The 14370-nt window shown below is 43.2% G+C and overlaps 1 protein-coding gene across 1 annotated transcript in view; it reads right to left on the bottom strand.

Moving 5' to 3' along the window:
• HMMR (hyaluronan mediated motility receptor) overlaps positions 1-14370 on the bottom strand; it is a 55218-nt gene that overhangs the window by 28517 nt on the left and 12331 nt on the right. The window contains exons 5-9 of the mRNA XM_018571314.1: positions 13256-13444; positions 9241-9327; positions 6736-6847; positions 2981-3043; positions 2821-2894 (exon numbers count right to left, since the gene is read on the bottom strand). Coding sequence (XP_018426816.1) covers positions 2821-2894; positions 2981-3043; positions 6736-6847; positions 9241-9327; positions 13256-13444 — 525 coding nt within the window. The remainder of the gene's footprint in view (positions 1-2820; positions 2895-2980; positions 3044-6735; positions 6848-9240; positions 9328-13255; positions 13445-14370) is intronic.

Raw genomic sequence — 14370 nt, 5'->3', positions numbered from 1 at the left:
GCTTTTTTTTTAAACCAGTTAGTGATATGATTTATGTCCAAAACTGATATTGTATCTAATAAAACTCTTTGTAATTTGAATACTTGTCCCGATCCTCTGTTAACTGGTTTATCTTTTTGGTATATATGGTTCATTGTGGTTACGGATCTGGTTGACAAGTAATTATGAGAAAAGGGTAATTTAAATAGTTTGGATCTCTCTCTGGATTTCTATTAGTACTGCAGCACCGCATGGGGGCTGGGCACAAAAATGCTGTTTAACTGCATATATTTTTTTTAAAAAGGACATTAAAAGAAATAACTATGTAAATATTGCTAACTAAGGCTTGTATTCCCCTAAAGGGGAAAATAGATGAGCACATGTCCAGACTCCAGACCACTGTATACTGTGGCACAGCTATATCCAATTCTGCATACCTAGCTTTATATTAAAAACTAATATAAAGCCAGTTATACAGAATTGGATATAGCTGTGCCACACTATACACAGTGTTCTATAACTTATATTATAGACATTGAATGAACTGAATATTTAGATCATGCCTCGCCGAGCGTCACTGCTGCTCCGGTGGCCGGAGCTCCAGGTGGGGTCCCAATTTAGGTGGCCTGAGACCGGAGCTCCAGGTGGGGTCCCAATTTAGGTGGCCTGAGACTGCCAGATGACCCCGCTTAAAGCGCCGCCTCCACCCGAGCAGCAGTGACATGATGCTCAGCGAGATAAGAAAAAATAAAACCCGCAGCGGCGAGTCAGCGCTGGTCCGGCGAGAGGAGCTACGGGTGGGATTCTAATTTAGCTGGCTGGCACCTCTGAGCCAGCTAAATTAGGACCCCATCTGGAGCTCCTCCAACCGGATCAGTGCTGACTCGTCGCTGCTCTCTCCGGTGTTCGAACAGAGTGAGCGAGGGCAAATGGGGGGAGGGGGGCACTATTTAGCAGAGTGTATTTGTAAATCTATTGTCTGCACTGTATTAGCAGTATATACTCTATGTACTACCTAGAGTCCTCTGAGCCAGCTAAATTAGGACCCCATCTGGAGCTCCTCCAACCGGATCAGTGCTGACTCGTCGCTGCTCTCTCCGGTGTTCGAACAGAGTGAGCGAGGGCAAATGGGGGGAGGGGGGCACTATTTAGCAGAGTGTATTTGTAAATCTATTGTCTGCACTGTATTAGCAGTATATACTCTATGTACTACATAGAGAATACACTGCTAATACAGTGCAGACAATACATTTACAATTCTACTCTAACATGAATGGATAAAATGATCTGTATGTAGCCCTGTACTATGGATCATTTAGCCCATTCATGTTAGAGTATAATTGTAAATGTATTGTTGCAGGCACTCCATGTACTGTACATGTACTATATACTACATATAGAATGCACTGCAACAATAGATTAACAATTATCCCCTTCTAATATGAATGGGTTAAATTATCCATAGTACATGATATGTAGCCCTGTACTATGGATCATTTAACCCATTCATATTAGCAGAGGATAATTGTAAATCTATTGTTGCAGCGCATGCTATATGTCATAGTACTTGTACATATAGAGGGCCTGCAACAATACATTTACAATTATACACTGCTAACATGAATGGATTAAATGATCTATATGTAACCCTGTACTAGGGATCATTCAATCCTTTCATGTTAGCAGAGGATAATTGTAAATGTATTGTTGCAGGCACTCTATATGTACAAGTACTATGACATATAGCATGCGCTGCAACAATAGATTTACAATTATCCTCTGCTAATATGAATGGGTTAAATGATCCATAGTACATATGTAGCCCTGTACTACGGATCATTTAACCCATTCATGTTAGCAGTGCAGAATTGTAGATCTATATGTACTGTACATATACAGCACAAATGTCCCGTACATTGCAGCATTAGATTTACAATGATCCCCTGCTAAATGGGTTAAATGATCCATAGTACAACTACATGTTATGTACCATTATGTACTCTGGATCATGATTATACATATGCATGTTAACAGGGGAGAATTGTAATTCTATTACTGCAGTGTACGGGACATATGTACTGCGGATCATGATTTAACCCATTCATGTTAGCAGGGCAGAATTGTGAGCGCCTCCCACAAGCTGAGCACCGAGACGCATCGCTCCACTACACTCCAGCAATAGAGAGTTACAATTCTCAGCTGCTAACATGAATAGGTTAAATCATGATCCATAGTACAGAACATGTAGTTGTACTATGGATCATTTAAAGTCACCTGTCCCTTTAAGAAAAAGTATTGGTATTTGGTATCGGCAAGTACATGCGGGGAAGTACTTGGGCCTGAAAAAGTTTTCAGTTATTTACAATCAGCGATCACGGGGTGTTTGTATTTGCTCTCCATCCTGGATGGGCTCTTACAAGAAGCTGAGCGGGCGATGAGGGGGAGGAGTCAGCTGACAAACGAGATGAGTTCCCCGCACTGCACATTAGCCGCCTGTAAGCCGATCCAGGAAGGAGAGCAAGTACACTCAGCGATCACACAAATACACCGCTCTGATCGATTACAGGAGGACCGAGTAGGGCGGTGGGGGGAGGATAGCTCCTCCTGTGACACGCTTGCAGCGCTCCGAGTTTCTGTACTCTCCGCTGGACACTGCGCCAGAAACAGAGCAGCGGACAGCGGGGAGGAGAGTGAAGGAAGCACCACAATTTCTGCCAAAAGATGAAACTTTCGGCATTTTGCACAGTGCCAATTTCGATATGTTTTGGCGGCCGAAATTTCAGGGCATCCCTAATGGACACTGTAGAGAAATCAGTTTCCAAAAGAACTGCAGCCAGTTACCTGCATTTGCTCTTGGGCACTTGAAAGGCAATTCTCCAGGTTTTTGATTTCTCCTCTGAGTTCTTCAACTACAGCTGCAAATGAAAGAACATTGAGTATTCATGTAAGGGTTTAATAAAAAGGAAAAAAAAAAAATGTAAAGCCAAGCCACATGACATACCCTGGGTTTGGTTTAGTTCCCCTGCCAAAAGTTCATTCCGAGCTGCTACTTTATGATTTTCCTCTAAAACAAGTCCGGACTGAGAAAATAAACCAATCCTTTGGACTTCTAACAGTTAACCCACGCACTGCAAGGGTTAACTGCTAGTTTTTCCTCTAGGGTCTTAAATAAAAAATAAATAACCAGATTTTCGATCCAGGGGCAGTGACAACTTACGTCTCTCCACCTCTGTTCCAGCGATAGTATGTCCCTGGGCATCCCCCACATCTAATACACTGTATTAGATGTGATGAAGCCTTAGACAGCTAGAGACCAAAAAAAGAAAAAAAAATGTAGGGACTGGTCTTGCAGCCAAGCTGGACTGATGATCTGGTGAGTGTCTTTTAGACCCTAGACCAAAACGAGCATTTAACCCTTGTAGTGAGGGGTAGTACCACTGTAAGGGCTAATATTTTCATAAGCCCGGAGGTCTAACATATTTTCACCTGGTAATCCTGGAAATATTCGTAGCTACCAAGGGACAAACTAACTATTTAACTATCTATGGATAGGCTGCCCAGGCTCGACTTCAAATATGTCTGCCTTTGCTCATCTCCATTACATGGTGGATGGGAAGACTAGTATCTTACAGAAGATAGATTACATTCTATTAGTTTTCAGAACTCTTCTGGTAAGATCAACAGGTATTTTCTGTATTTGCTGAAGATGCCCTCAGCTTTAAAAATAATACATTAAATGCAGCTACCACATTTACCAGGACCAGTAAACGGCAATATTTAAAATTTTTGCTCTGCACTTTAGGCAACTTTAAAATTGCACACAATGTTCAGTGTTTTAATCTTTAAAAAAAACATTGAAAGTCTGTTTTACACGGCAAGACATTTTGCACAGTGAATGCAATGCTATCAGTCAGCTGGCTCAGACTTCGATGAGAAGTTTTCTGTAAAAAAATAAGTCAAGGCAACTGGACTTGCTGTATTTTCTTGATGTTTCACTGGTCATCCAACCAGCTTTCTCAATTCAGAATGACTTGTGCATCTGCCCCCCGCCCCCCCCATTCAAGCTTGGCTTCTCCATTTTTACATAAATTGCCTCTTTCACACCTCTTTAAACCAGTTCTCCCTGTGACTTTTTCTTTTAGATGTAGGTATACTGCTGAATCCTGACCAGAGGGCTTGGCTTTCTATGCTGTGCCATATGCTGGTGTAGCTGCTGTTTAGTTTCACCGATATACAATTCTGAGCACTCCTCACTGCACTGGACTGCATACACAATGTTCATCTTGCTTTGGCGTTGGGTCTTTTGGGTGAACCAGTTGTTGCCTCTGTGTATTGCTGGGTTTAAAGCAGACAGGGCTGTGATGTTTAAAAACAAAAAAAAAAAACTTGAGTTTCTCAGACACCCCAGCTACATATGGGATGACCAATTTCTTCCGTTTGGCATGCTTTTCACCCTAACTGGTACTCTTGGCATTCTTTCCTTTTTTCTGTTTTGACAAAAGCCCAGTCTGGATACCGGCAAGTAGTATCCCCCCCGGGGTGTTTGAATTCCTTCATCTTGGCCTCTGTTCTGGTGGGAACTTTCTCTGTTCTGTGGTGTAGTGTCCGGATGACTCCCAGTGTGTGGTCTGGAGGGTGGTGGGAGTAAAATAGTAGGTACTGGTCCATGTGTGTTGGTTCAGTAGATCTCTATTTCCAGCCACCTTCCCTCTTCTACTGTTACTAAACAGTCCAAAAAAGCCAGTTTGTTGTTCTGCATATCTTCCCACAAACTTGATGGTATGATCCACTGAGTTGATATGGTCAGTGAAAGCCTGTAACTCTTGTTTGTGAATCATAACCCAAGTGTCATCCAAATATCTGAACCAATGACTGGGTGGAATTCCCTTGAAAGTGGTCAGGGCCTTGCTTTCTACTTCCCCCATGTACAAGTTTGCTACAATAGGTGAAACTGGCGATCCCATGGCAAAGCCATGTTTCCACCTGTAGAACTTGCTCGAGTACATGTCCAATAAGGCACACACTTGATCTGGGGTAAGTTCTGTTCTGCTGCCTAGGGTGTTGTCTAGTAGCAACCGTTTTCTCACTGTTCCAATTGCCTCTGTGGTGGGTATGCAGATGAAGAGGGATCTGAAATCATAGGATACCATTGTTTCTTCTTTGCACAATATTAAGTTCTTGAATTTGTTTGTGAAATCCTGGAGTTCTGTATTGCCAAGGACTTTGGCTAAGTATTTTGCGACATTACAAGTCAGAGTTTATGCTGCTGACAATTGGCCTGAGAGGGGTCCCATCTTTAGATACACGGAGGGGCTTCACCAGGGTAGAGGCGATGATACATAGCCTGATTAATGGCTTTGTCCTTTTCCAGCTGTTGTAGTAGATCTATAGCTTTATTCTTGTAACCACTGGTTGGGTCCCTTCTTAGGGCTTCATGTGTTATCCTTCAGAAGTGCAGCCACCTTATCATCGTAGTCAGATGATATAAGTAAAACTGTGCATCTTCCTTTAATCAGCAGGCAGGATGGTGATGCTCTTGTCTTTCTTCAGGGATGTAACCGCCCTCCTTTCTTCTGTAGTCAGGTTTGACGGAGGTGGTTTGACACTGGTCAGGACTGCAGACACTTTAAGGCGAAGCTGTTCAGCCTCACCCTGTGGCACTTGGTTGCTGTGGATCGAGGCCTCAGTGGCTGAGATAATATCCAATATAGGGATGGTTCTGGGTGCGATAGCGAAAATCAACCCTTTAACATCCATCTCGGGCTTGGTGAGAACTGTCTGAAGGTTCTTCACCCATTTCTCTTTGTTCTGCAATGTCCCCCTTTCCTCCTTCTGCCTCCAAGTTAGCTCCTCCCTAGTATGGCTGTTTCCAGTTTGGGATAACAAAATGGAGAACTACTTATGTTGCCTCTCCTTGCCCTTAGTGTGCTGAGCTAGCTATGCATGTACCATGAAGTCTGTTGTCCTCCAAATATCAGCAGGTAGCTGAAAAAACAGGCTCTCTTCTAGTTGATTGATAGTAGGTTTTAAGGCATCAACTGTGAAATGGGTCTGATGTACACGTTCATTTAGCAATTGTTTCTGGGCCTTATGTAGCATCAGCTTGGCTTTGTGACCCTTTACTGTGGAGTCACAATGTATGCTGCAAGGTACCAACCCCTGTTGTCAGGATCTGAGGTTAAAGCACAGGTGGTTTCTATAGTCTGCCAATTTTCTTGCTGTCTTTTCATAGTCTCGTACAAGTTTAAAGGGTTTCGTCCCCAAAATGTGTCACAATATGGCTGTGAAGGATACACATACAATGCTGTATTAACACCTCTCTGGGCAGGTTATTAACACCTCCTAGACTCCAATTATGCAAATGCAATCAACACCTGTTTGCAACTAACAGATTATTCGGATTGGAGCAACGTTCACCATATTTATTCCCAGATAATTTTTGTACAAGTCATTCTGAATTGAGAAAACTGGTTGGATGACAAGTGAAACATCTTCAAGAAAAATGCAGTAGGTCCAGTTGCCTTGACCCATTTACAGATATACCATGACCTGGATAAATGAGAACCGTCAGACATTATGAGAAGTTGCAATTCCAACTAAAGAGAACTATACAGTCTATTGCTGCAGTGAGGGGGAGCTGCATACATCAAATAAAACTTGCATTGTTGTTGTGGGCTCCATTTTGGAACAGACTCCTAGAATATAAAGAGATTTGTCCGGGGCATGACATCACTAGGAGTATCTTCCAATACCTACCGAGAAGAGAGTCGTTTTCTTTAAGCGATTCTAAAGCTGCTTTCGATGTAGCCAAACTTTTCTGCATTGCTTCAATTTGTTCTTCAAAGCTGGCTTGAAGACCGATAATCTCCTGCAATTAGCACATTACACTCTGAACAAGTTTCAACAATTTGACACAAGACTTGTAAGAAAAATTAAAGACGCAGCCACTGCAGTGACGTTAGCAGTCTGCATAAAACTTACAGCTTAAAAGCTCATACTGGCTGTCACAAAAACATAAATTTCTACTCATTTCTTTTCGTGTATTAGTGGGCAGTATTAGAGACTGCTCTGTTGGGGTTAAAGCAAATAATGCACTGAAGCATTAAAAGCACTGGAGGCCTAACAGGTCAATTTTACAATTGACCATTCAGCCCTTAGATTCCATTGTCATGGGGTAAAGCATCTAAAAGCCAAAAAAAATATTTTTTTTTAAATCCTTGCAAGAGTGTGCGCATATGTGGGTTAGAACCGCCATCAGGTACATATTGCTGACACCATTTTTCCTGGTGGCCATCATCTTCAGGACCAAGTCAGGGAAAACCAAAATGTTCCCAATGATGAAACTAGTTTCAGACAACTGTTTAATAGTGGGGGACACTAGTGATTAACACCTCCATTGGGGGTTTACCGTTAAGAAAGCTAAATTGAAACCGATGGGGGCGGGTGTAAAAAAAACGCACACACTTAACAGGGGTTTAAACCATTCCATACACTACCCAAAAAGTTTTTTTTGTAGCTTTAGAAACATTATAAAGCAGAAATCCAATAAACTACTGTATAGCAAGCTATTAGATGTACTTCTGTTCAACCAACTTTGCATATCTGGGCAAAACTGTGCAACGCTTTGATGTGCCAAACGGTGGGTTATAGGGAGAGGAAAAAAAAACCCCGCACAGAACAATCAGCTCTGTAGGCTACCTTAGGATAGCCCCTTCTACTAGCAGCACATTTCAGTTTGACAGCAAATAAGTACGGAGAGCATCATAAACAGAGGGATGAGACCTGGGTCCCTCAATGGACTTCAAGAAAAAGGAAGTTATGAAGAGCACAAAAAAATCTAAACATTTTAAACCGAGGAAAACAGGAAGTTATTCACGTTCGAAGTCTAATAGCAGTCCAAATAAAGGGGTAGGAGAACACTGAAAATACACACCAACAGGCTGTAGAACAGAAAAATGGGGACTGCCTGAAGCTCTGGAGCTGCCAGAAGGACCCTACACTTGAAGCGGTCATCAGATGAGGCCTAAACATGCACCTTGTAGAACTTGCAGAATATGTGAACAGAGGATGATGCGGCAGCCATGCAAATCTGGGAAACACAAGCTTGGATGATGTTCTGTCTTAATCACCTAGAGATAGTAAAACAAGAAGCTAGGGTCCCCCTATACAGGAGGGAGCCTGGATGACAAAGGGAAACTTCATTTTAGTAAACTGAAGCAGGAAAGAGGGATGAAAAATAGCTGGTGTCCTGGTTGGCTGCCTAGTTGGGATGAGGGAATACACAGATGCTGGGCATTACAGTGTATGTCACAGCTGTGCTCCCACCCTTCGGCAGTCTCCACTGGCCTTGAGCTTATGTTTTTATGCTGGGTGTTTTCATCTTGGTGCGGAATCATTAAGCCTCCCTTCTGAGGGAGCTTAATAGCTAAACGCATTAAACCATCTGTGGCACTGTTTATCCACGTATTATGAAGTTACCATATGTAGCAAACCAACTGACATGAAAAAATAAGTTGTCAATGAACTTGAGAACTATGGGGTAACCTTTTTATCCCATGGTTCTCTAGGGTCACGGGAGGACATATACCAACATCCTCCCGTGACTCAAAACTCAGTATAGCGGGCTATTGCCACTAATATGCTGAGTGCCCCAGCTGCTAGGACAATAGCAAAATTGAGTCATGTGGGTAGTGGAGGTAGTCTTGGGCTGGCCTACATTTTTTTTTTTTTTATTGGATTGCCAGCCTTCAGTCCTGTAGGTGGCAGTATTACCCAAAGGTAAATAACTTTCTATGTTCCTCAATAAGAAATGAAACTGCTATCCATATTTATATGTAGCAACCCACATGTAAAATTGCAAAACATTAAAATATCTTTAAACAAAACCTTCATTTGGATGGAATGGGGGAAGTGTTTAGACCCACTGAAGTTTGTATTGCTTTTTGTTCCTATATTGTGAAGATTCACCACTCCTGATGGCTTGTCACAAAGACAGAAAACCCACATTTTTGAGCTGTCCCTAGAACAAGAGATGAGGGTAAATCTTCTAATGGGGACACCGGTCTAAGAGGGAGAGGTTCTTCATTTTGGGAGATCGTATGGGGTAACTGATCGTTACCCAATACAAGCAATCTGCCGGCTCTACAGCCGGCGGATCGCTTTTATGTTAACAGGCATCACTGCCTGTTTTTAAATATCGGGCATTTTTTTACTACGACCGGCCCGGAGGTAGTTAAACAAAAACAAACTTAAAATACAAACCTTGTCCTTTGCAACCAGTCTATTTTTAGCTTCCATTAGTTCCTGGCACAGGTTGTCAATTTTCTTTTTCGAGCCGTCATCAGAAAACTAGTAGGGGAGAAAAAAAAAATAAAAAAAAACCCATTACCTCAATTTTATGACCCCTTACTTTGGGGCATCGAGGTTGACCAACACAGATTAAAACAAGGCGGATAACAGTATAGTCTTTACTAGCTTTTTACTGCCATGGGACTACTGAGCAGGTTACACATTTTATCTGAATTGTACTATAATACAAAAGCATATGAAAGTCAAAGGGCTCATACACAGAGGTGCAAGTGCAGGCACATCGCAAAATATGCCTGCATTTGCTATGTCTGGGAGCCCCAGCTCCTGGGTTTTTCTGTTCATAGAAATGTATGGATTGAAAACTATTCTCTGTACACAGGGTATACAGTGATACCGGCTTTTTACACACACATTGATACATGTGCTCAAATACAAAACTTCCTTGTTTAGGTTGTTTAAGACCTCAAGTCCATGACCAGTGATTATGTGTGTGCACAGATAAAAGGGAAACCAACACAAAAAAGTGGGTCCCTGTGAAGGACCATTCAGTCCACATAGTAAGTCAAAAGGGCTAGCATTTTTACCCATTAGAGGTGAGGGTATAAAACTTCAGGACTAAGGGAGGCTCCTAGCCAGACAACCAGGCTGGATATGCATGGCAACCCCCCCAAGGGTTTAAGAGACCCATAAACAGAGCACACAGGTCCAACTCCACTAAGTCAATACAAAAAAATAAATAAATGCCACAAGGGTCGTCAAAAGACAAGGCAACTAGGCCATAGCCCTAAAACAGGTGAGATGGGGAATGACAAGGGACAATGGATGCAAGTTAAAACAAATTGTGATACTCCTGCAGGCCGAAAAAATTCCGGCGAGACCCGCCTATCCCTTAAAGTGACATTAAACCCTCAGATTTTTTAACATAAACCAATAGTGTAATGTGTGCCTTACTGTAATCCATGGTAGTTTCCCTTCTCTTTGCTTCTCTTCCTTTTAAATCTGTATCTCTTTTCATGCTTGGGGAGAACTTCCCTTTGCAGCTGAGTGCCTCTTCCTGTAGTGCTGGCTCAGGTTGAGAACCTTCACACAGACACCATGTATCCATTTCAGAGATAAGGCAGTCTGCTGCAAAACAGAAGTTCTGCCCAGCATGAGAAGAGCTACAGATTTAAAAAGAGCAGCAAAGAGAAGGGAAACAACCATGGATTACAGTAAGGCACACATTACAGTATTGTTTTATGTTAAAAAATCTGAGGGTTTAATGTCACTTTAACCATGGACATGGAACTCAAAACTTCTGATAGCAGCAAATCCAATGAAGCATGGCCATTGTGGGGCAAAAGTACTAGACATCTTAGATGAGATGCTAAGAGCAACAGCCTGTTGCTTCCCCAGGGTGCTGCTAATCAGCCAGGGATGGAAGCCCAATTCTGCAGTGAAGTGGTTCCAAGAAGTCATCCGGACAGATACCTCTATCCACAGCGGGAGCATGCAGCAGGGGTATGACTTAAGCTGAACCAACATACCCAATGGAGACAGGTGGCCACCAACAGTAGAGCCCAAGGCGACTAAACCTAGCCAAGTCAGGACAACATAAGGAGTGCAGCCTACAGGGATCTCTAAAGCTGACTCGCTTAGTAGGGGAGACCCCCAAGCATGCCACAGTGGGGATGCTAGGACATGGCACTAGAATGAAGCCAGGAACCAATGATCCAGGGAAAAGAAACATCCAAGTAATACTGATCATCTAGACACTTGTCCAAGAAGGAAGCAGACAGACAGACAGAGTTGACCCTGGTTTACCTTAAAGGCTGGAATTCTTTTTGGAGAGGGGGACCCTGAGGGGTATTCTATAACATGGATGAAAAAAAGTCTCAGGCAAGGAGCCTTCCTACAGAAGAGGGCTCAGGCCAATAATAAAACGTCAAGACTAGTCCGGTTTAGATGGCCTGGGGGCACTGGTTGCAGAAGGGGGGATTCAACTGACATCTCCCTAGACCCTGTTCTGACATCCAGAAGCATTGCTGATCACGGTGTCCAGCTCAGGGCCAAAGAGACATCCCTCAAAAGGCCAACTGAATCAGATGCTCTTTGGATAGATCACCTGCATCCCAGCCACAAAGTTCTGAGCATTTGCATGGAAATCAGGAACATGTGCAACAAGCCATCACAACAGAAACAAAAAGCCCCAGACATTTTCCCTACATAACCACTGAAGCAAGCAAGTATCCACCTGAGCCGAGGGGGAAATACCTTTAGAAGGAACTAACCATCTCTGAAATAGTTTGACAGATTAGGGTGACTGGCAACACAGGACAAAGGGAAGAAGCAACTAGCTCATCTGGGATTTGAGGTATTCCAACAGTCTGCTTAGCTGTTCTTGAGTCTGTACAGGCATGTTGCTGCTACATAGCAGTAATGCCACTAAGCCAGGGGTGCCCATTAGGTCGATCGCAAAGCCAACGCTGGTATATCGCGATCGCAAGTCGGCTCAATGTCCTGAGCGCCCTCCAGCATTTCTTGTGCAGCTTAATGTGTGCTGCAGTTCCCCACATGACCTGAAGGTGGCGCATAGATCATGCAAAGCCTGTTCACAGTGCTGTAACCCTCCTGGCTGATAGAACCAGGAAGTATCTCCCAGATACAGCAGCAGGAAGCAGAGGAGAGGCTAAGCAGGCTGCATCCAGTCCATGGTACACTTCACCCAGCACAGCACACGGAGTACATTGGGACCGCCAAGGTACGGTGATCTGTGCACAGCCCTGCCTCCATGCAGCTATACCCACCCCACATAACAGTAGCTAAAACGATCAATGTGTTACTAGTTACTTCAGGTGTAGGGAGTTATTGTGTTATAGGAGGGCACTGTGGGCTGTCAGCATCTTTTATTATTACACAGCACCCCATCAGCTATCATGATATTTTTCCATCTTATTTACTTCACAGGATCCTTTCCAGTCTGGGGGCTTGTTCACACCACTTCGAGTGCGTTCCAGCACAGTTAGATGCTGGAATGCACTGGATCGCATACTGTAAGGCTCCTCGCGTTCTGGGGCGTGGTGTAGTAGTGCTTGTACTAATTTTTTGTGATCACATTAGACCAGAACAGGGCATTGATGTGCCACGCATTCTGGTGTGGTTAATTGCGCGGGCGTAGCTGCGGTGCTATTGACTTGAATGCACCGCCACTCCCACCCCAGAACGCCACTCCCACCCACAGGGAGTCTTACAGTATGCGCTCCAGCAGCTCGCCGTGCTGGAACGCGCAGAAAGTGGTGTGAACGGGCCCTGAGAATATTCTGCTTTTCTAATTTCCTGGCATGTCACCAGCCCTTGTGTGTTTATTGAACAAGCTGCCTAATCCCATAACTGCAAGGAGAGAGCGCCAGAGGAGAGAGAGGATTGAAATGTAAGAACCGTTGAAGCCGTTTTTTTTCATTGGTAGATCTTCTTGAGCTCGTCATTTGAAAAGTAGATCTCAAACACAAAAAAATGTGGGCACCCCTGCACTAGGCCATAAGTGTGAGGCAAGGCCTCAGTTACTCACAAGCCCAAGGCAGCTGGCACTAATGAGGGTCGAGCAGATATTGGAGGTCAATGAGAGACTGTGGCATCAGGGAAATGGGGCTATTTACAGGTACCTCAGAGTTGATTTCCAAGCAAAAGCTGTGAAAAGCTGAGCAGTTCTTGACAACTGCCTCAACCAGAACCCCAGATTATGAGCAGGAATAAAAAGTGGGGTCAAACAACTGCATCAATGGGTACATTTCCCATCCTGCCTGCTCAAGATCTGAGGGGAAACAAAATGCATCTAAACCAGCCCAAGTACACTGCAAAGCCTCCCCAAACTAATCAATAAAGTCAAATGTGTGTGGAATACTTAGCAAGGTAGTGGACCTATGACAAACTGACATTTCATAATTGCTACAAAGCCTTGTACTTCCAACTGCCATGAAACTAAATTCACCTTAGTTTTTAGCAGGTCATTCACTTTCCTCAAGTCAGCCATCTGTCTCTCCAAGGATGCAATGCCTGCACTGAGTGAAGTCTTCTCTCTCACAGCATTTACTAGTTTTAACTCTGTTTTTCTGAATTCTTCTTCCAAAGCTTGAAGTTTTTTGTCTTGCTCAGCACGTTCTTTTAAAAGGCCGCGAATCTAATGGGGGTGGGGAGAAAAAAAAAAAAAGTTTGACTCTGGTCCATATGGAATTCAAAAACACAATAGCCTCTTTTATACAAACCCTTTGAAAGATTGAAAGTTAATAGAGAATGTACATTCAAATCTGTGCAAGTTTTTGCTCATCAATAGGTCATCTTTTAGAGTCTATTCTATTTATTCTTCAGCCCAAGTGGGATATAAGGAAAGTGACAGTCTAAAGAGAAGTTATGTAATTATTCTCACTGAACATTACTTGTGGGAGCTAGTTTCCTTTTTGCCAGAACAGGGCAAATAGGACACATTTATATCCCCACGCTATCTAAAAGCCAAATTCACAGACTTAAACAGGCTCCAGTCCATCTTTGCATCCCACTGCTGTGAAAACTCACCCTTTTAGAGAGAAAATGGAATGCAACGTTTGAGTCAGCGCTACAAACTACTGCGAACAGCATGTGCAAGTTAATACTGACCAGCTCCATTCCCATTTACCCTCTTTAATCTAACCTTCACACCTGATGTGTGTAAATATTGACTAAGGGCCCAATTTATAAAGTAGGAGGTATAGCCTTACTAGGAACATAACACTGCTAACGAATTCACCCTGCAGCATTAAACAAATTCCATGGGACATCATGTTCTACATTTTAGAAATTACTCATAAAATGAAGGCCAGGGTGTGGAGCAAGCACTGCAGTATCAGAACTATGGTGCTGCTTTAAGTTAAAATTACATAGTATTTGGAATAAAGACATACGTCCATCAAGTCCAACCCAATGCCACAGTTTGAGCCCCCTATACATTAAAGTCATATTAAAGTCAGAGTTTAAGCTATTTCGGATGCTGATCAAATAATTTACGATGGATGCTGTTCCCTGATGTTTAACAATTTTAGTTTCCTGCAGAATCTGCTGGTCCCCCGAGCA

This window comes from Nanorana parkeri, unplaced genomic scaffold, assembly GCF_000935625.1.
Source record: "Nanorana parkeri isolate BGI_ZX_2015 unplaced genomic scaffold, ASM93562v1 scaffold1729, whole genome shotgun sequence".
In the NCBI taxonomy this organism is placed as follows: Eukaryota; Metazoa; Chordata; class Amphibia; order Anura; family Dicroglossidae; genus Nanorana; species Nanorana parkeri.
The sequence above is the reverse complement of the archived record's forward strand: the minus strand, read 5'-3'. Positions and strand labels throughout refer to the sequence as shown.